The sequence below is a fragment of the Dinoponera quadriceps genome, unplaced genomic scaffold, assembly GCF_001313825.1.
Source record: "Dinoponera quadriceps isolate SergipeBrazil2010 unplaced genomic scaffold, ASM131382v1 scaffold3579, whole genome shotgun sequence".
NCBI lineage: Eukaryota > Metazoa > Arthropoda > Insecta > Hymenoptera > Formicidae > Dinoponera > Dinoponera quadriceps.
In genome coordinates, this window is record NW_014557637.1 from 607,216 (window position 1) to 626,374 (window position 19,159).

The window sequence follows — 19,159 nt, forward strand, 5'->3', positions numbered from 1 at the left end:
CGGACGGGAGAAATTCCGGTGAGACCGGGCGACGTATGGACGAACGTGCGCGGGGAGTACGTTGACCTGGAATGACCTGACCTGCGACAACCCAACGTGCCCGACGATAAACTGTCGTATATCAAAGTAATCTCATGCGCGGATCATCAGGTCCGCAGCGGTATATAAGTACGTTACGCAGCGCCGCTTTTACGTAAATGGACGGTACGCGCGTCGCCTGCATGCGTCGCGTCTAAGTGATTCGATGACGCTGCGTCTGTTTGTCTATCTGTCTGTCTGCCTCGCTCTCCGACACACATCGAATCCGGTGTGCCGATAATCGCGCGTTTCCCGGCCAGTCGCATTCTCATTTCATCCTTCGTGAATTTCTCTTTCGAAAATCTCGCTCCAATGGAATCCACTTTAACCTCTCCGGGAATATTAGCGTATATGTGCTACGATTTTTCTTTCTCAATTCGAACATTGTCGAATAAAGTTCGAGAAAAGAATTGAAAAATAGATCATTCTTTAAATTAAATAATGATTCTCTGGATTTTAATAAATTCGTACCTGGAGAATTTAAGCTATGAATTTTAGAGAGATTCGCGCCGTCGATCCGGCAAAAATCATCGATTCGCGTAGGAATATGGCTGTTTGTTTTTAATTTGAATTTTAATAGTAATAATCTTTAGCGGAAAACTCCTTAGTATATATACTAATTAATATATACTAATTAATTATATATAAGCAGAAACATCGCAGATAAACTGTGAAAGAAAGAGTTATAAAATGCATTAGTATATAAGTAATTCTTCTTTCTTTCGATGGCGCAACAGCCCTAGTAAAACCTGGACCTACCTCTCTCACATATGGTGCGCACGCGAATTATACACATGCAAACACATGCATTATACAAGTAATAATGATGTTATAATTAAGAACTAGAAGCTCATGGAATCGCACGCAGTAAAAAATGTTTAAATGTTGCTACATTACTATAAGAAAAGTCTGCAGAATCGGAAGGCAAGTTAGCAATCAAATATAATCTACCCAGATACGAATTTAAACAATATAGAGTTCGAAGAAGTTTAATGTAAAAAAGTAGGCACTGTCTCAAAGGTCTTGGTGGTATGTTTACGTTTAACAATTCTAATATGTATGTGTGGGCAGTGAAAGTTGTTTGGAAGATTAATTACATAAAAACAGAAGATTGACTATAGTTTCAATTTCGCTGATCCGAAGTAGGGAAAAACGTAAGAGAGACGAAGCGGAAGAACCTTTACATTTTGATATGCACACACACTGAAAGGATTTGGCAGTAAATATCCCAAATTAATCAAAGATTTGGTCGGCATATATTAACGAAATTTTGATATTTTCGAATCCTCCCTTCAATGCACACCTGTTCCCTCATCCGACTTAATATTAACCGGAGCGCTCTCCCAGAAATACAGCCGGGTGGGATAGCGGGTGGCGCGAACACGTGACCGGGAAACGTGCCTGCCGGTGCACGTGGACCCCCCCGTGGCACATCCCCCGACTACCGGCCGCCAACGCGCCTTGTGCCTTCAACCCTCTTTCGTTCTCGAGGAGGAGAGGCTTCCGCTCCTCTCAGTCATCGCCGAGTCTCTTCTCGAGCTACGTGCGTGCGTGCATGCGTGCATACGTGCGTGAGAGTGCGTGTGTGCGTGCGTGTCTACCGTGTCGTCGCGAGAGTCTCCGCGCTACGGGCCGGGCCGGGCGTGAATTCGCCGATTCGCACCGACAGACGCGTTATGGCGCACCCAGAATTTGTCGTTGAAGTTGCGATTACGTTGCCGCCGGGTCGGTTCGGGCGACGCCCGATGTGACGATCGACGGATTCGCAGGATTACGCATAGCACCAAATCGGCCGGATTTCGTCGTTCACGCAGTAACACGCCAGATTTAATCCTCCTGTAGTCGGCCGGACCGCGGAGAGACCCCGAGCGCGACCAGAGGCTTCCTTCCTTTTTCTCGCGAGGATAATCGACAGTTACGGCGGAACATAACGCTTCTCTTTTCGTGATCGCGATTTTTTGACTTGCTCATTCTCTTATCCCTCCGTAATACATCCGACTCGCCTTTTTCTCCATCTCGGTCAGCAAGCGGCGTATATCGCTCGTCGATGTGGAGAGGAAGGTTCTCTCGCGAGACTAACGCCGAGAATGACGTTGCTTCGTGCGATCTTGATTTTATGCTCGTTGCTTGCGCATCGGAGCATCGCGTGCCCGTAAACTGGTTTTCTTTCGATTTCACATTGTTGCGTCGCTGTGACAAATTTTTCATCGCGATAAGTTGTAGTCGACTTTCTGATATCTTTTCCCCATTGGTCTGAACTCACGAGCTTTCCGTCCGTGGCGGGATCGTGGATGTTGCCAACTCGAAATTTTAAAATCCATCGTATGCCTCTCTAAAAAATAAGCCAAAAAAAAAAATAGATACATAGTCAATTTTGTGGGTAGAATTGCCTTTAGTGCGAATATAATATAAAATAAATATATAAATGTGAATAAAATATCACATCGTTAAAAAATATTGCAGATTGTGTGTGTGTATATATAAATATTTTTACATGTGTGTATATATAAATATTTTTACACACACAATCTGCAATATTTTTTAACGATGTGATATTTTATTCACATTTATATATTTATCTTATATTATATTCGCGCTATATATATATTGTAAAAATATCTATATATTTTTTTACAATTAACCCAACAATATATATGTACTTAATAACATTTCACAGGAAAAACACAGGAAAACGCAGAATGGTTATTATGTCGTTTACAAGATCTGACTGAAAGAATATCATCCATAAAGTCTAGTCAAAATTTAACTTAAAAAAGAATTAACTTATTTCAAAAAAAGAAAACGGTCGTTTCAATTTTCCAATAATCCAGAAAATAAAACGAAAATCAGCTAACACATGATTTTTGCACTCTAATTAATATTCAAACGAGCTAAAAATGATGGAAAATAAACTAGGTTGGCAACACTGTTACGTACATTACAAACGGAATCGCGCGTCTACAAAGTTCCGTTTTCCGGATTTTCCATGTGTATCATAGAGCAAAGTCGTAAAAACAACTGTATTTTTATCTGTCGTGTATTTTGGCAAATACGTGACACTTGCGTTTGCAAGAGATCGAATAAAACATAACGGAAGGTATATTTATACAACCACTGACACGCGAGGGAGGAATTTCCTTTCAACCCGCTAATTTCCGTGCAGCGCCAGCAGGACTCAAGAGCATTTTGACGTCAATCCGCGAAATAACGTGTGAAAGATCGACACGGCGAAAACGAAGCACATCCGCTAATCCGTGACTGGCGAACCTTGAGAACTCGCGAGAGTGCATCGTGAGAGGAAAAACTGCAGCTACGATCCAAGCTGCGAAAGGCATTTATCGTCGTGAAATCCCCAGTCATACGATCGCGAAGCTAACACGGAACCGCGAGAAAAGGGAAAAAAAAAGCGAAACAATCGGTAGCGATTACAAGAATAGACAACGTAAAAAGAACTGTGTTCCGTCTTATTCGAGTGAAAATCCCGAGGAAAAGTGAACCAAAAGACGGCGCGACATCCTTCACTCTTATCGAATCCGGTCCTGACGGAATGATAACGGACGAGCGAACAAAAAGCCGCAGCCAGATATGGCGTCAACTCACTTTTGAGTGATCCTGCGCTCTCAGCCTCCACGAAAACCGTCGGATTGCGCAGCTTACGAGAAAAAGAGGACCGAGAGACGAGAAGCGCTCTCACCGGTCCAGAAATGGACTCCTGCGGCTGGGGCGGCCGAATGGCGAACGAAGAAGGAGCCGAGGGGATGGCGGCCGGTGCGGACGCGGCCACCTCTTGGCAGCAGTGTTACACCTGGTGCACACCGTATTCGCATCCGCACCCCCACCATCACCACCACCACCCGCACCACCCGCGTCAGTACCAGCAGAGTGGTCAGTATCAGCAACTACCGGGCAGTGCCTCCACCGTCAACGCTTCCACCCACTATCCGTCCTCCCAGCAGCATCATCTGCAGCTGCAGAGCAGCGGCCAGCCTCCGCCGCCACCGCCGCCGCCGCCGTTGGACCAACAGCAGCAGCATCTTCACCCTGCGAAGGGACAGGCTGCGCTCAGGAGGGTTTCTTATGACAGATCAGGTACCCCGACCTCGCACGCGAATCAACCCGTTCTTCGCTATTATCGATCCGCCGCTGATCCCAGGGAGATCGCAACTTCGGATCCGACGGGCACTTTTGCAGATCGTAGAACACGGCCACCTGGTGGTCTATTAGAGCCTGACGCAGATTCATCGTACTGAATTATAATTATGAGGGAGGGGGGATCATGCGTTCGACAATATGTACGTATGCGCCAAGATCGGTCTGATGTGCACGGCGAGTTTATCGAGTGATTTCAGATCTTTCAAGTGAATGGGGACGATTATATTTTTGCATCGTTATAATTTCGCGAAACGATGTGTGCGAAGGATACGGCAGATGCCGGCGCATATATCGTTTCATAAAGTTATACGACGTGAAAATACAATCGTCCTATTTTAATAATAATAACGATAATCTACCTGAGAAACCAGACCGTTACTTATCGCACAAACCGATAATTTTCGAGCGACCAGTCTCTTCGTATATCGCAACTCTTTCTCTATTATTCACTAACAATTAGTCAATATTAATCGGTCGAACACCTGAGAGCATTAATACCGTTTCGTTTAATTCTCGTATCAGCATTCCCCCGTTCGCCATTCTGAGCGAAACGATACTATTGCATTTGTATAATTCGGATTTGTCTGCAAAGATGCACCGTCGGTCCCCGCACGGTTCGTTACATTTCAGGCGGTCCTAGCCTTGGCCCCCGGATTTTCTAAATTATCCTGCCCCGGAGGATTTCCGCGGAGGAAATTACGCGACGGCGTCCCGGTCGATCCGGGACGTCACGCGACGTCAATCACCGAATGAATCGATCCCCCATCGAAGAAGGATTTAATACACTATCGGTCTCCCGAGCGTGGCCACCGCCGCGCGCATCTCTACAATATCATGTTGATTATAATGCCATCTTGTTATTATATATCCCGCGGCGCACGGCTATGCCCCGGAGACTCGCGTTTCCCGGTCTCGCGACTCTTTCGTGATACCGATTCCTTTGATCGACCACGCGGGGAGAGAGAGCGGCCGAAGGAGACGGGGAGATCCCCTAAAATCTAGGTTGTCGGGAGAAAGGATTCGGTATTCGGTTATGAGCCAAACTATTGCTCGAACGTCGCTATTGGCGACACGATGCGAGTTGCATCCTCGTGCCGAGCATGTCGCTCGGGATGATCCAATTTTGCAACGTGAACGCACGATGGCGAACGTTTATAATAATGAAAGCCCTATAGCTGCGAGCGGGGAAAATGTTCGGCCGTGAAAGCAAGAAACGACCGGGTGATGCGACCCGACGTGCGAATTATATCTCGAATACCACGATTGTGGTGAATACATGGAAAGAACGTTGTTGTACGAATGATCATCTCGGAAATAATAATTTGACAGGAATCAAATAAGTCGACTTATGAATAATGTGCAGGTGGATTAGACGTTCCTCCGTCGTCGCGCAACCCCGTCGGCGTTCGGAACGGGCGGAGACGTCGAATGGAATTTTTCCGGAAATGCGTTTGCGTAACGCGCGACGAAGAAAGGGATTTGCCCGTTCGTGTGTTACCGCGGAAGCCCTCGCGAAGGGACAACGCGGCGGGAAAGTCGTCCGCGCAACCATCGGTAAATGGTGGGCTGAATTATTCATGGGAATCTGTTGCTTCCATCTAAACGGCTGTGTCTTTCTCTCCCTCCCTCCCTCTCTCCTCTCTCCCGGTTTTCTGCCGCGGATTTACTTAAGGGAGAGGCGTTTTAGAGAAATAAATCGGTTTATCGGGAGACGCGGGGTCAACGCGGAGCTAGAAGATTCCCGAAGCCGGACGTTCATTTTTCTCGCGACGCGAACGGAAACGCGAACGATGAGGGTACGTTTTTTTATGGGGTTTTCATAATTTTCAAAATCAAATGATAATTCTTTTATCGAAATCAAAGAAATAAATAAGAACAATGACAAATGGTTACGTGTAATGGTGTGTAGCCGGAATGATTAACATAAAACGAATTGTCGGTCGACGAGAAGGGCATAAAATACAAATAAGTGGAAATAAGGTTGACAGGTGGAAACATATAAAAGTGCTCCAAATCGAATTCGCTGATAAATGCGTAGATAGCATTTGTAAATAATCAATCTTGGTGGACATCATTCCGGGATGGCGGAGCAGTTTTAAGATCCATGAGAGAAAATTTTCTATTGCGAGACACAAGCAAATCACACCCGCAATCGGCTCTCATCTTTCTTGTTGTATTTATTTGTTTGATTTTCGTAATTTTATAAGAGGACGATTCGCAGGGCGAATTGGGAGTCGCGTCCCATCGTCGGAATGAAACCGGACGGAACGTCGGCTACGCTGTGAACAACAGCTGCTGCGCGACTCTTCTCGCGGAGATGACGTATTACAGTGACATCATTAAAAGTTGCACGTACGCACCGTAATTATATTTCTTTGTTGGCGATTCCACGACGATCGCGCATTTTGCACTTAAACGAGCGCGTTATTTATTCATGATATTCTCATATTAATATTTATCGATACATCGATCATATATGCGTCAGTTCGTCGCCTACCTAATGAAACATAAATTTCTTCGATATCTTTTACGATTTGTTCGATCGGGGATCGATACAGGAACGGGTTGTGACTTCGTGGTGCCCGAGGCCGGGCGGTTTCCACGGTCTTCGAAAGTGAAGAACGTCCCGAGTAGGAGATAACTGCTCAGTAACGATTGTCAGTGAACAGTACTGGATGCCATTAACGATCTGATACCGCTGGAATACTGGAATGATAGCAAGACCAAGGCTCGAAAGATAGTCGTATAACTGGAACGATTTTCTACATCGAGTCTCTTCTTGTTTCATTAATATGTATTTAAGAAGGTTATAAGACAAAATGAGTTCGATAAAAATTCGATTAAACCTACACTACGTTAAAATATGATCTGATTGCTCGTCTAATTAAAAAAAGATTGACCGTTCGGAAACTGAGTTACTGAGAGATTAATATATAAAGACGTAGATAATAGATACAGACGTTGTACATAAATTTCAGAATTATCAGCTATTTTGTTTTGAAGATACAGTGACGTGAGATAAGTGTATGGAAACGTAGTTTCGCTTGATAAATATTAAATTTACGAGTAGCGTTAGAAGTAGGAGAAGAGTGGCGTAGTTCAATGAAAATACATTATAACTTCCTCAGTCTTACAACTTCCTTAATTTCAAAGGAAATTGACCAACATTTCGCGACACACTGCTCGCGTCTGAAGCTTAAAATTTCATCGCGTTTTCAAGTAGACTCTTCCGCTACGATTCCCCCGATTTTTCGAAGTTACGCGTTTTGAGGCCCGATTGCGTAATCGCCGCATTATTCGCCGGGCTTTCATTGTCGGAGGGAATCTTCCAGCGTGCGACGCGGATGTACCGTGACGACCGTGTTTATCCGGGAAAAGAGACTGCAAATGGAAATTGCTGTTACGCGCGGTGTGTGCGCACGCCTAAAGGCGCTATTTTCTCTCTCGCTCGTAGAAATTCGAGGTAATCTCGATATCGAAATAAACAACAACGTCCATCACGCGGGGCCGACGTTACACGAAAACTGTATCTAATCGCGCGCTCGCGATTTCCATGGACGAGCGTTCCTCTCGCTGCGTCATTTCTTCCCGGACGAGCGGGCTCGCTTTTATATCACCACCGTTATTCAAATCACGCCTTGTCCAGTGGATTTCAGAGCGTACGAGGGAATCACTTTACCATCCTTCGCGAATGGACCGCGGTCCATTGTCGTAAAACCTCTCTCTTTCTTTCTCTCTTTTGCGACACTAGAGACGCCTCGCGTCTCAAAAGATTTTAGCCGAGTTGAATTTCGAGAATAACGAACAATCTTTACAAGTTAAGAAATATTAGATTGCCGCAAAATTCGTCATTTTTCTATTCTGGATTTTAGGAAGTTCTTTGGGTATTGAAAGGAAAAAATAGGTCCTCGTTAGATGTCTAAAAAAGTGCCGAGTCAATGTTCATTTGATCCGTAAAAATTATTAATTCGAAATTGGATAATTTCGTTCTCTATTTTATCGGACAAACGTGACGAACCTTTCGCTTCAACCTGATATTTCAAGCCAACAAGATGGTACCACGCAGGGTGGTGGTTGCCAACAAATACGTTTTACTTGAACGAAACGGAATTTCTGGTTACAAGAACGAAATTTTCACGGATGCCCGCGAGAGCCAGAAATTCTGTTCCCTTCGAGCAAAACGCACACGGTTCGTTCATTATCGCGTCAGTTCAAACGATCTTTCTATCCCGTGTACTTCTCAATGATCGAATACCTAAGAGCCCTGACACTAATTCACTTTAACCCGAAGGGAAGAGCAACATCGAAGACGAATTCCCTCCGAGTGAGATTCGCACTTAGGGAAGGCACAGGCGGCTGGAAACGCCGGAAGCATCGGACGCTCTCTCCTTGCCGGGCGAATTCAGCTCCTCGAAGTTCTCACGTTTGACCCCGCGCGTTTCCCGGGCAAACGATTAAACGACGCTCAGGATGGATAAGCGGAGCGAAAACGCTACCGCGACCGCTCCGGGCGCAGAGCCGGTGATCGCTTGATTAGCCGGGGACTACGACATCGGCAGAGGCACGCGCGGAATATCCCCGAGCGTAAATCCATCCGCGCCGTCAGGACGCAATTATCAGTAACTCTTCGCACGCACCGGCTAACCGGCCGCATGACTTATTATTGTTTCAATCCCGCCGCGCCTGTTTCCGAGCGCGTACACACACGCGGCCGGTGCGCAACGCGTAGTACAGGATTTGGGCGGGCATGCGCGGTACTTGCGAAGTGTGCGCTCTATGTACACGGCAAGCGCGATTTTCCGTACATCGATTAATTAATTATCGCGGGATCCGCGCATAATCCGTGACTTTCTCGGAATCGGGAGCCGATGAGTCACCGAGTCGATTCAGCTGGCCCACGTGTGCGTGCATATACGTGTATCTGTCTCTGTGTGTGTGTGTACGTGTATGTGCGTGTTTGGGTGTGTGGGTGTGTGCGGCGGAGAGCTGTCAGCTGTAAAAGGCTGTGCTCCGGTGGTCGTTGCGACGACGCGACGGAGAAATGAAGGAGGCTGTAAGGGGAAGTGAGTTTGATAAGAACTCGATTTGATAGGAACTCGCGCTATTTATACGTCGAGATATTATCTAACGTGTTTAGAGGAAAAAATTGATCGTTCGAGAGCTGAGATATTTGCAATTAAAGTCGACACTTTTTATTTTTACATTTTCCTCGAGACCAGAGCGTGTTTACTTTTTCTGATTTCTATCTTTGATGTCTTTTGAAGTAAAAATAAGATTTCGATGAATAACCACGATGATATTAAAGATTAATATGCGGATATTTATAGATAAATTCCGGTATTATTAGCTATTTTGCTCCGAAAGCGGTGTAAAGTTCGTAGTTTATAGTAATACTCGAAATACAAATACATGTGCACATATTTAAATACTTATATACCCTTTTCTATTATCTGTGCATCTCTATTAGATTAATTAATACATAAATATAGCATTAGTAAGAAAAATAAAAATCATATTTTTATGTTTGCAATATTGTGTATATACGTTTATACTCAACTTCCTTTCAAATTAATTATTATTTATTATTTAGGTAGTAAAATTAATGTAAATACGTAATTTTGCCCGACAAGTACTAAATTTATTCAGTAACCCCCCTTGATACGCCGCTGAAAATACGATCCTTGGGGGAGAGACTGTTCACTTTTCGCGACTCCGTTCTCAGAAAAAAGTTCGACGACTGGCGAACGCTGAAGATCCTTTTCCGATTCTCAAGCGAAAGCAACGTCATTCGTGGCGTTCGTGTAAAAAAGAAGGTACTTGGATCTGGAAAAGTGAAAAGGAAAAAAAAAAAGAACAGAACACACGTGAATTTTTCCAAACGAATTTCTCCACCCTTGGGAAAAAATCGAAGCGAAGATGGAAGAAAACCCCCCGATTTTCTATACGCGAGTGCGGTGCGCGAAACGAGAGAAAATTCGAGCGGGAACCCCGGCCGATCCGAGCGGGTTAAAGGGAAATGTCTTCAGCCGAACGAGTCGGATGAGCGTATCCGCGAGAATCGGTTCGTGTGCGGATTGTTCGCGACGATCGGCGATCGCGGGACGTCGACAACAGAGGCCATTGTCGCTATAATTACCTTCTTTCTCGCACGCGCGCGCGCGCGACCGCCGAGTGGAATTATCGCGCGGATTGTTCGTTAGATTCCCGGGAATCGCGCGTTTTGTCATTCTTTTTTCTTCCTCTCCTCCTCCCCCGGCCATTATTCTCCCGCGCGTCTCGGGAGAACGACAGGAGAGGATCGCGAGATTTTTCTATGACCGCGCGCGCGTTTCTACCTGGTCTCGCGCGGCGGTGGAAAAAGATCGGATCGAAGGTTCGCGGAAAAGAGGCGGACTATGAGACAGGCGAACGAGACGTCGAGGGGCGGGTACGACGTCGCGAGAAACCGGCGGAGGCGGCGGGGGCAGAAGGGTCAGGGGGCTAAAACGGAGGAGGAGAAGGAAAGCGATTACTCGAGACGCTCGGTTCTCTCTCGTATCCTGCGCCGGCTCGGTTAGAAATAAACACTGCGGCCGCCGCCGCGTTATCCTGAAACGTTGCATTATCCTCGGCAGCGAGATGGAACGCCTTGGACAACGTCCTTGAGCGTGGAAACGCACTCGGGATAACCGAGAGGTACCGGCGGTACCGTAGGCGAGCGGAAAAATCGACGATCCGAGCGAAGATCGCGCGAGCGCGCTGATCTGCTAAGCGTGCGAATCTTTATTATGCGAACGGAGGTCCACGGAGCCCTTTATTCGTCTGTGAAATTATCAAGCAAAAATCGTGAACCGACCGCAATCTGCGTGATCCGTCAATTCGCGATCGCGAGGGAGATCGGGACTGGCGAGTCCCTTAATCGAGCGCTGCTCGAGTGCCTGGAAATCGATCGGAGGGTTAAAAACGCGACGAGTGTGCCAGTCGAGCACGATTACCGCGGTTAACACGCTCGGGGACGTGAACCGACGTCTTCAATTTACGAAGCGTTCTCTGCACCGAGAACTGCTAATTCCCTTCTTTAAAGAGCCGGTATTTTGCACTGAGAGGGAAAATACGAGTATATATGATATAAAAACAGATTTATTCCGCGGGTATTAATAACAGATTTATTGGTGCTAATATATATATATATATATGTATGTATTTTAAACGACTTGGTAGAGGCTTCGGAGGTAAATAACATAAGTAAATAAAGGTACGAAAGATCGGCTAATAAGCCCGTCACCGCCACGATCGAAGATCGGCACTGATCCGCCGGTACTAATCTATCGATCGCGATCGGCGGGGCGCACCGAGAGCCGACCTGGTGAAATTACAGTTTGTGTCCCGCGAGATTGCGTCCGACGTCGTCGAGTTTCGCCGCTGACGCACGCGAACGCAAGAACGCTCCGCGCGAATGTCCGCGCTATTTGCCGCGCGCGACGGTTGTGCAAAAGCCGTATATTTCATCCTTCGCGCGATAATTTCCCGCGACTATCGTCATATTTCAATACTAGCGGCAATGTTCGCGTCGCGACGCGCTGCGCGTTAATGAATAATTAATAATCGAACGAATAATCACGGCGCGTGCGGCACTTACAGCGACATGACGCCGCGCCCGCGCAGTCGCTGTCGCCGCCGCCGACCCCCATTGTCGTCGTCGTCGTACGCGCCCCCCGGTCTACCTGCATTCTCTATTCCCTGTTTTAAATAATGCCCCGAGAGAGGAATAAACGACAGCGGAGTGTTGCGAGCGCGCGACCTTAAGGTCGACGGAATCTCGCCGGAGCGGAGAATCTGAGAGCAGGCCCGTGGCCGCGGGCGCGTGGGCCCGGGTGGGCAGGGCCCCGGGGTCAGGGATCACCGAGCGGCAGAAAAGAACCGGGAAAATGTTCCTGCCGCGAGAGATACTCTATCTCGGCTCATAATGCGCAAGTGGGAGGCTGCACGCATACGCGCAGCGAGATAGGACGAGGAAGACAGAGAGAGAGAGAGAGAGAATGAGTGAGTGAGTGCACGCGCGCTCTCGTCGTATGCGCCGCCGAAGCGGACGTGCAATCTCCGTAAGAAAGGGACCCTTTTGTGTCCGCTCTTCTTCCCTCCACGCTTTATTGGGCTTTGTTTTACTTCGCCTCCACCTCCGGAGAATGCGATTCGTTGCGCCGCGGACGCCATGTGATCTTCGACGCACACGCGGCCGTGCGCGCGCGAGTGCGCGCTTGGGTATAATATGTCGTATAATGCGTGCGTGTGGAGAGAGAGAGAGAGAGAGAGAGGGAGAGAGAATGTGTGTATGAAAGAGAAGGAGCAGAGACGAAGAGGCGGAAATTTGCTTAACAATTTACGTCTTTTTATCTCTTTTCATTTTCAATCATTACGTTCAATTGCAATACTGTGATTGTATCGTTTTCAGGTGACCCCATGATAACGTCCTCTCTGAAGGGTAAGTGACCATCGACGATCGTTCTTTTTTTTTTTTCTTTACTTTGCATCCCCCTGCCCCCTCCTCCCAACGACCACTAAGGATCCATGAGAGGATCCCCCGTGTCAGTGTTCGTCCCCTCTGAAAGCAGAAACGACTACGTACGACGAGTCGCTGTCTTGCATGCGTTTTGTCAGTTGCGTACATGTCCACGCTTCTTACGTTTCTTCCACTTAGATCTTTAGATCTTAGAGATGATAGAGAGAGACGTTAGAAAAAAACCTACTTGAGCGTAAATCGGCGGACCGCCGATTATTTCCGAACACGGCGTGTCGTTTCGAAAAAGACGGCGCGATGAAATGAAAGGAAAAACGAAGGAAAACAACGGGCAGATAACTGTAAGATTAAAAATACGTGGCACGCATCGTCACGTTTTATCTAATAAGAATATCGCGCGATACGTGGTCATTTGCGCGGCTATTATTTTTCTGCCGCATCATTAAGGCATTCCGGAAAGTTGATGAGAAGTCAGTCCGTACCGAAGATGTTGGGGAATAAAGTCAACAAACGAAAGGAGCGAGATCGCGCTCGCGTGGAAGAATCGAGCAGATATCCCCAGAAAGAACGACGGATGCGGATAAATTACCGTCGTGCGGCAGGTAGGCAACGGGCTCGCACTCAATCGCGTTGCATACGCGATATTTTCGCGGGAAACACACGGAGCGGGGCAGGGACGAGGTGTAGCCCGGCCTTGTAACGTCACATCCTGTCGTGTCTTCATAGTCGCTCACGTTACGATAGTCACACAGAGAGTACGCAGGTAGGATCTTTCGCACGCGTGTACGAAAGCAGCGCTATGAATCTCGCACGTCTGTATCTTTTCACGCTGTTTCTGAATCTCGCGTCTTGACATCGAGCTCGTTCAACGAGTTCACGAAAGAAGAAAGTGCTATAGCGAAGAGAGTAATTACTCCGATACTCCAAAAATCTTTGACAGATTTTTCTTCGGGAGGAAATTTTGCTCGGGTCAAGTAAGAATTTGTCAAGGAGTAATTATTTACTTGAATGTAGAACTTTTTCGATGTGGGAATTTTCGCGGAGCGTTCAAGGCCGAGCATAACTTCATTCAATAACGTACACGGAGAAAAGGATTGGTGGGATTAACGTGATAACGAACAAACCAAATGCGTTTCGGTTGGAGAAAACAGAATTTCTGGTCGTATAAAAATCGGATTTTAGCTCGTAAGAGACCAGACATTCTTTTCCTTCCATGAAAATGTGTTTGGTTTGTTCGTCGTCACGTTAATTGAACCAATTCTTTTCAATCGTTTCTTTCGATGGCAGAAGGTCGTCGGAAAAAACGAAAGAAACGAAATTGCGCCCGACTATGGAATTAGAGTTTTTATAAAAATCCTGCGAATTTATCGAACAGTCCAATATTTCTCTTTTTAGGCCCAAAACACCGGACGCCTCTTGTATCACAATTCGTACAATTTTCTAATCGCTCGACACCCGACAACGCATGTCCGTGCATCACGATAATCAGAGCCAAGATATAATCACTCACGATTGTGACACGTGTATACATTCGTTTCTCGCTATTTTCATTGCAGCAGAAATGCCTCGTCATTTGACTCTACATGACAACCTATTGTCGTTCGATTGATTGCTTGGTTGATTGCTCTGTCGAGCGTGTGTATGTTGCGTATGTTGTCACCTTCAAGGTACCAATCGGAAGAACGTACCGCGACTAAAACCCTTAATGTGCGACTTTCCATTTTTTTCTTGTGATATGTGATGACTCTAACAATAATGGCAATAACATACTCCTATTCCTATACGCGAAACCGGCGCATGGACTCGAATTTCGCGCATTAAATATTGTAGAACGAAAAAGTGAGATTGACGGTGAGGGATTTTATTCGCGAACAAAGAAAGGAACGTAAGATTCCATTTTGATTAAAACAATGTGAATGGCGACGTCAATATCGGATATGCTTAATATTTAAATTACATGTATATATTTAAATATTTAAAACCCAACAATGTAAGCGTTTGAAGGCATAAGTGATTCTACGGTTGCGCGAAATTTTTCCGTTCCAGTTTAAATAAGTGAAAAATTAATAAAATGCCCGACTTCCACGATGGTAAAAACTTTTTATTAAAGCTCTCATAAGTACGCGAGAATTTCTTTCAAATTTTTATGCAATCCAGAACAATGTATAAACTTGTACTGGTTTTTAAAACCCCAGATTGTCGACTAAGTAAAATATTAATATTTAAATTATTTAGTTTAAATATATTAAAACATTCGATATTGGAAAGGTTGCAAGGATTCTCGGAGAGTTTTTTTCTCCAAGAAACGAAGTGCAAAGAGATTCATTACCTCGAAACGACGCGAGTGTTCGCGAAGCCGCGGTAGAATCGGGTTGTCGCGGCTTCGCGAGCACTAAAAACGTGATTGTTACCGACACTTTCGACACTATTTCGCTATTTTTAATACTATTTCTCACGACTCAGTTGCTCAGAGTGCCCGAAGAGATTTGCGAACGCGCACGATTACGTAATCCTGTTCATCCTGAGTATCCACGAAAGATTGATATCGCGTGTCCGCAAAGAACGACGTCGCATGGCGGCGACGGTGCTTCTCGTCCCGACTTTATCTCGCAATGTGATTATGGTCAAATTATGGCGCACAGGTGTGTGCGTGCGCATGTACAGACACATCCGCGTATAATAATGGATTTTAATGAAACGCGTGTCGGTGACAGGTAGACAACGCTGTGTAAACAACGCGCGGATTTAGCCGCAACGAGGTGAACAACGGCGCATAATGTCGCTCTACGAACGGCGATTTTTGTGCGTGGGTGATCACATTGCTCTTCCAGAATTATTGAGACGTTTCTTCCCCCTGCACGTCAGCCATTTCCATTGTCTTTACAGACGGAATAATTTGACGGGGAACATCGTGCGGAATCAATTAAATCCATCTTCCCGTGAAAACGAATCAAATATATCCCGAGTCGAAATCTTCGTTCCACGTTAATCCTGCAAATTCCGTCGAATTTGAAGAACCAATGGAGAATCTCGAGTAATAACATTATTCAAGCTATTGCCTTACTTTAGTTTTGTAAATGTAAAAGATAAGATAAGAGAAAATATGAAAGAAATAACATGAATAGATTAATTAATGAAAAAAAAAACCAAACGCATGTTACTTTCTCATAATGTTTTCATTTTCTTTCTTTTTGGAGCCCTAAAAAGAGCTGATGAGGAAGGATCTGTAAGAACAAAGATAACAATTAAATTGTCCAATAATGCTGCACACCGATAGAGGTTTAAATTCGGGTTAGATACGATAACGATGATAATCAGAAGTGTAAAAAAAGCCACTGATGGATATGAATAAGACGGAACTTGCAGCCCGGGAAGCATTATTAGACGTGAAAATCAGCACTTGCAAGATTTATATCAAATTCTAAGGTCGGTATTCGCAGTTGTCAATAATTTGCAATCTTTGACCGAGAGAACGCATTAATTACAGATTTATTTCCCCGAAAAATTATTTCGACTATCAAGCTGTAGCATTAATATTTCTTATTGTATGAGATAAATATTGATCGGAAATAATCGGAGATTTATGAAACTTATGAGAGATGATTTATGAAATGACTTGTCAGATGATAATGACGGATCGCCAATGCCGGTCTACATTTCGACTATCGGATATAATAAATATAATTTGGTACATCTTGAAATATATGACGATGTGTCGCCGCCACGTGCTTTCCGCGTTCTTTGTCCTGACCTCCCGGTTGCACCCTCGTGGCACTGATACTCACACCGACACTAACACCGACACTAGACTGACACTCGCGCAGATACGATCGATGACACGAGAAACGCGTGTTAATTAACGTGACGAGAGACCGATTAAATATTTTAATAGTCTACGTGAATAATACATTCACCGATACACATGTAATCTGCGTTGCGGTGCGTGCGTTACGCGTCGGCCCGAAACGGCGTTTAGTACGCGACGCGTGAGATTTCCAGAACAATGGACAAAAAAGGGCTACATCACACCCTTCGCCATCCGCTAACTGTTGTTGTTCTCCGATCAATGACGCGCACATTTCAGGGTCAAAACAAATCGAGCTTCCGAAACATTTCGGAATTTCGAGTCCGCGCGGCAAAAATGATCAGGGCTGTCGCACGCATTGAAAGGGCCCACACGGTAAACAATTTTGTCAAAAACGGTCTGAAATTTTCCGTTATTTTAACATGGAAGATGTGTTAAAAAGTACATAAATATAAATATAAAATAATATAAATACATTAAATTAACACACCCACCTTGTCAACAAGGTTGTGTTAATTTAACTATTGGCTCTATCGGCAAGTGGGCTTCTGGACGCATTGCTGCTATCTTTCTTGTTGCAAATCTTTCCTCTCCCTTTTGAGTCTTCGAATTCTATGTTGAGATTTCAAACGAGTGCGAAAAAGATTAGTAAGAAGTTTATGAACGAAAAAAGTTTATTGTCTTATTCATCTATTATTTCCACTACCTACCTAAATTAATTACTTAATATTTGCATATCTCTCATCATTATTTACTGCATTAAGGTAGAGGACGAAGTAGCTTGTATACTCGCGGAAAGATGCTGTTGTACCAATAAAATTGATCCGCACATAATTGGAGTGAACCTTTTTGTATTCAATAGCAATATTACTGAAATTGACAGTTAAAACCTCGAGTTAAAACAATGTGTATTAGTTTCAATAATACTTTTCGCTGTCGAATCAAGAAGGCTTGCTCCAATTATGTTGACCAAAATTCCAACTCGAGGGGGACACACGCCTCGTGCACAATTTCTCGTCCATATCTATATCGTTGACATGCGCAGGACAGCGTCGAATCGACGGCTGTCCGCCGTTTGTGCACCGTGACACCGATCAGTTTCGACATCTCCGGTGTGATTATCGAATCATATAATTAATCAAATGCTGACCTTAACTAAAGCGTTATGCACGCTAACGTAATTTTCCGATACACTTTTATCCCGATTATATAAAACGCTTTGAACTCTTTGCGTCGCACCTGCCCGTGATTGGAACACTTTAATCATGAAAATTCATAGACAGAGAAGAAGTAGTCCAAGATAATACTTATGTCCTTACTTAACGCTAATTAAGCTGTTTGCATTTAAAAGACCGTCGTTCTCGTATCACGACAAGTCGTCTGCACGTGTCTTTCTTTTTATTTATTTATTTTTTTCATCTGGCCACAGTGCGTTGCTACACCGCGATCTTGTAAGGCACGCGTTCGTAATTACGCGTTTCGAGAGAGAACGCAATCCTTTCGAATTAATTATTAGTAATTATGATTACGTTGAGTAATCTCTCTCTCTCTCTCCCCCTCTCTTTCCCTCTCAGCGACAGTTTTTTACCCCGGCGAGTCGCGGGACTCGCCATAATCGCGCGATCTATTTCGGCGTCTTCTGGGATCTCGCGCCCCCGCGACTTTCTTTTGATCTAACGGCTTCGAGCGACGCAATTAGACAGCTGACAAGCAGATGTTAGCGGCATCGCGGAGCGTTTATGTCGAAGATTATAGAAGCTGCTGCGTCCCACCGCGCCTAGCCGTTGCGCCCGCCGAAGACGACGATGCACCGTGGAAGCACGTGTCGAGATCCGTTGGATCGGCGAATAAGATGATAAACGATAAGCCGTTCAAATAATCAAGCGTCGCTTGAACGCGCCGCGTCGCCGTGAATCCTCGGCGAAATTGACAGCGGTGATCGTGTCCCGGCTTCGTGCGCCTCCGATGGGCATGCGGCGTATCAGTCGCGAGGACGCGATGCTGCCGCAATTGATAGTTTCTATATTACATATATTTAATGAAGAAGCGATTTTATACAATATAAAAGATACTTTCCTTAACAATCGGTGTCGGTATATTTAATAAAAACACAATTATATTTTATAAAAACATAACTTTAATTTATAAACATATTTTTAGCATACAATTAACTATAAATATTAAATTAAAATTATTTTTTTTTTTCATAGATATGTACACGTAGTGGATTTGCGGGCTATCTTTATTATTAAATTGCCAAAACCAGCGTTTGGCTCTTATTAGCCCTGCTTAATTTGCGATAAAGATATTCAATATGGAAACATAGAATAGAGATTCGAGTGGCGCCTTTTTCGGATGTAATTAAGATGACTATTTTCAAGTTCTCAAGAGGTGACCGTCCCAATTTTCGGCTTTCATTAGAAGCATTCCGACAGAACCCTAAGCGTAATGCTTTTTATCCCGATTTTTCACTTAACAAAAATAAATAATATAAAATATAATAATAAATTGTAGTAAAAATCATTAATCCTCTTAAACTACGAGTCGCCGAATAGGCGTCAAATGGAAGGTCCTTATTGTGTACGAATAGCATCTAAAGGCGTCTGACTCTGGGCTATTTTACTTCT

At 44.8% G+C, this 19,159-nt stretch overlaps 1 protein-coding gene across 2 annotated transcripts in view; it reads left to right on the plus strand.

Moving 5' to 3' along the window:
• The window catches only part of LOC106749341 (thyrotroph embryonic factor), a 99,694-nt gene that overhangs the window by 26,755 nt on the left and 53,780 nt on the right, over positions 1-19,159 (plus strand). The window contains exon 2 of one of the 2 annotated variants that reach the window (XM_014628713.1): positions 12,662-12,691. In XM_014628713.1, the coding sequence (XP_014484199.1) occupies positions 12,662-12,691 (30 nt within the window). Of the gene's footprint in view, positions 1-3,782; positions 4,168-12,661; positions 12,692-19,159 lie in introns of those variants that run through there. The other variant, XM_014628710.1, reaches the window with a different exon arrangement.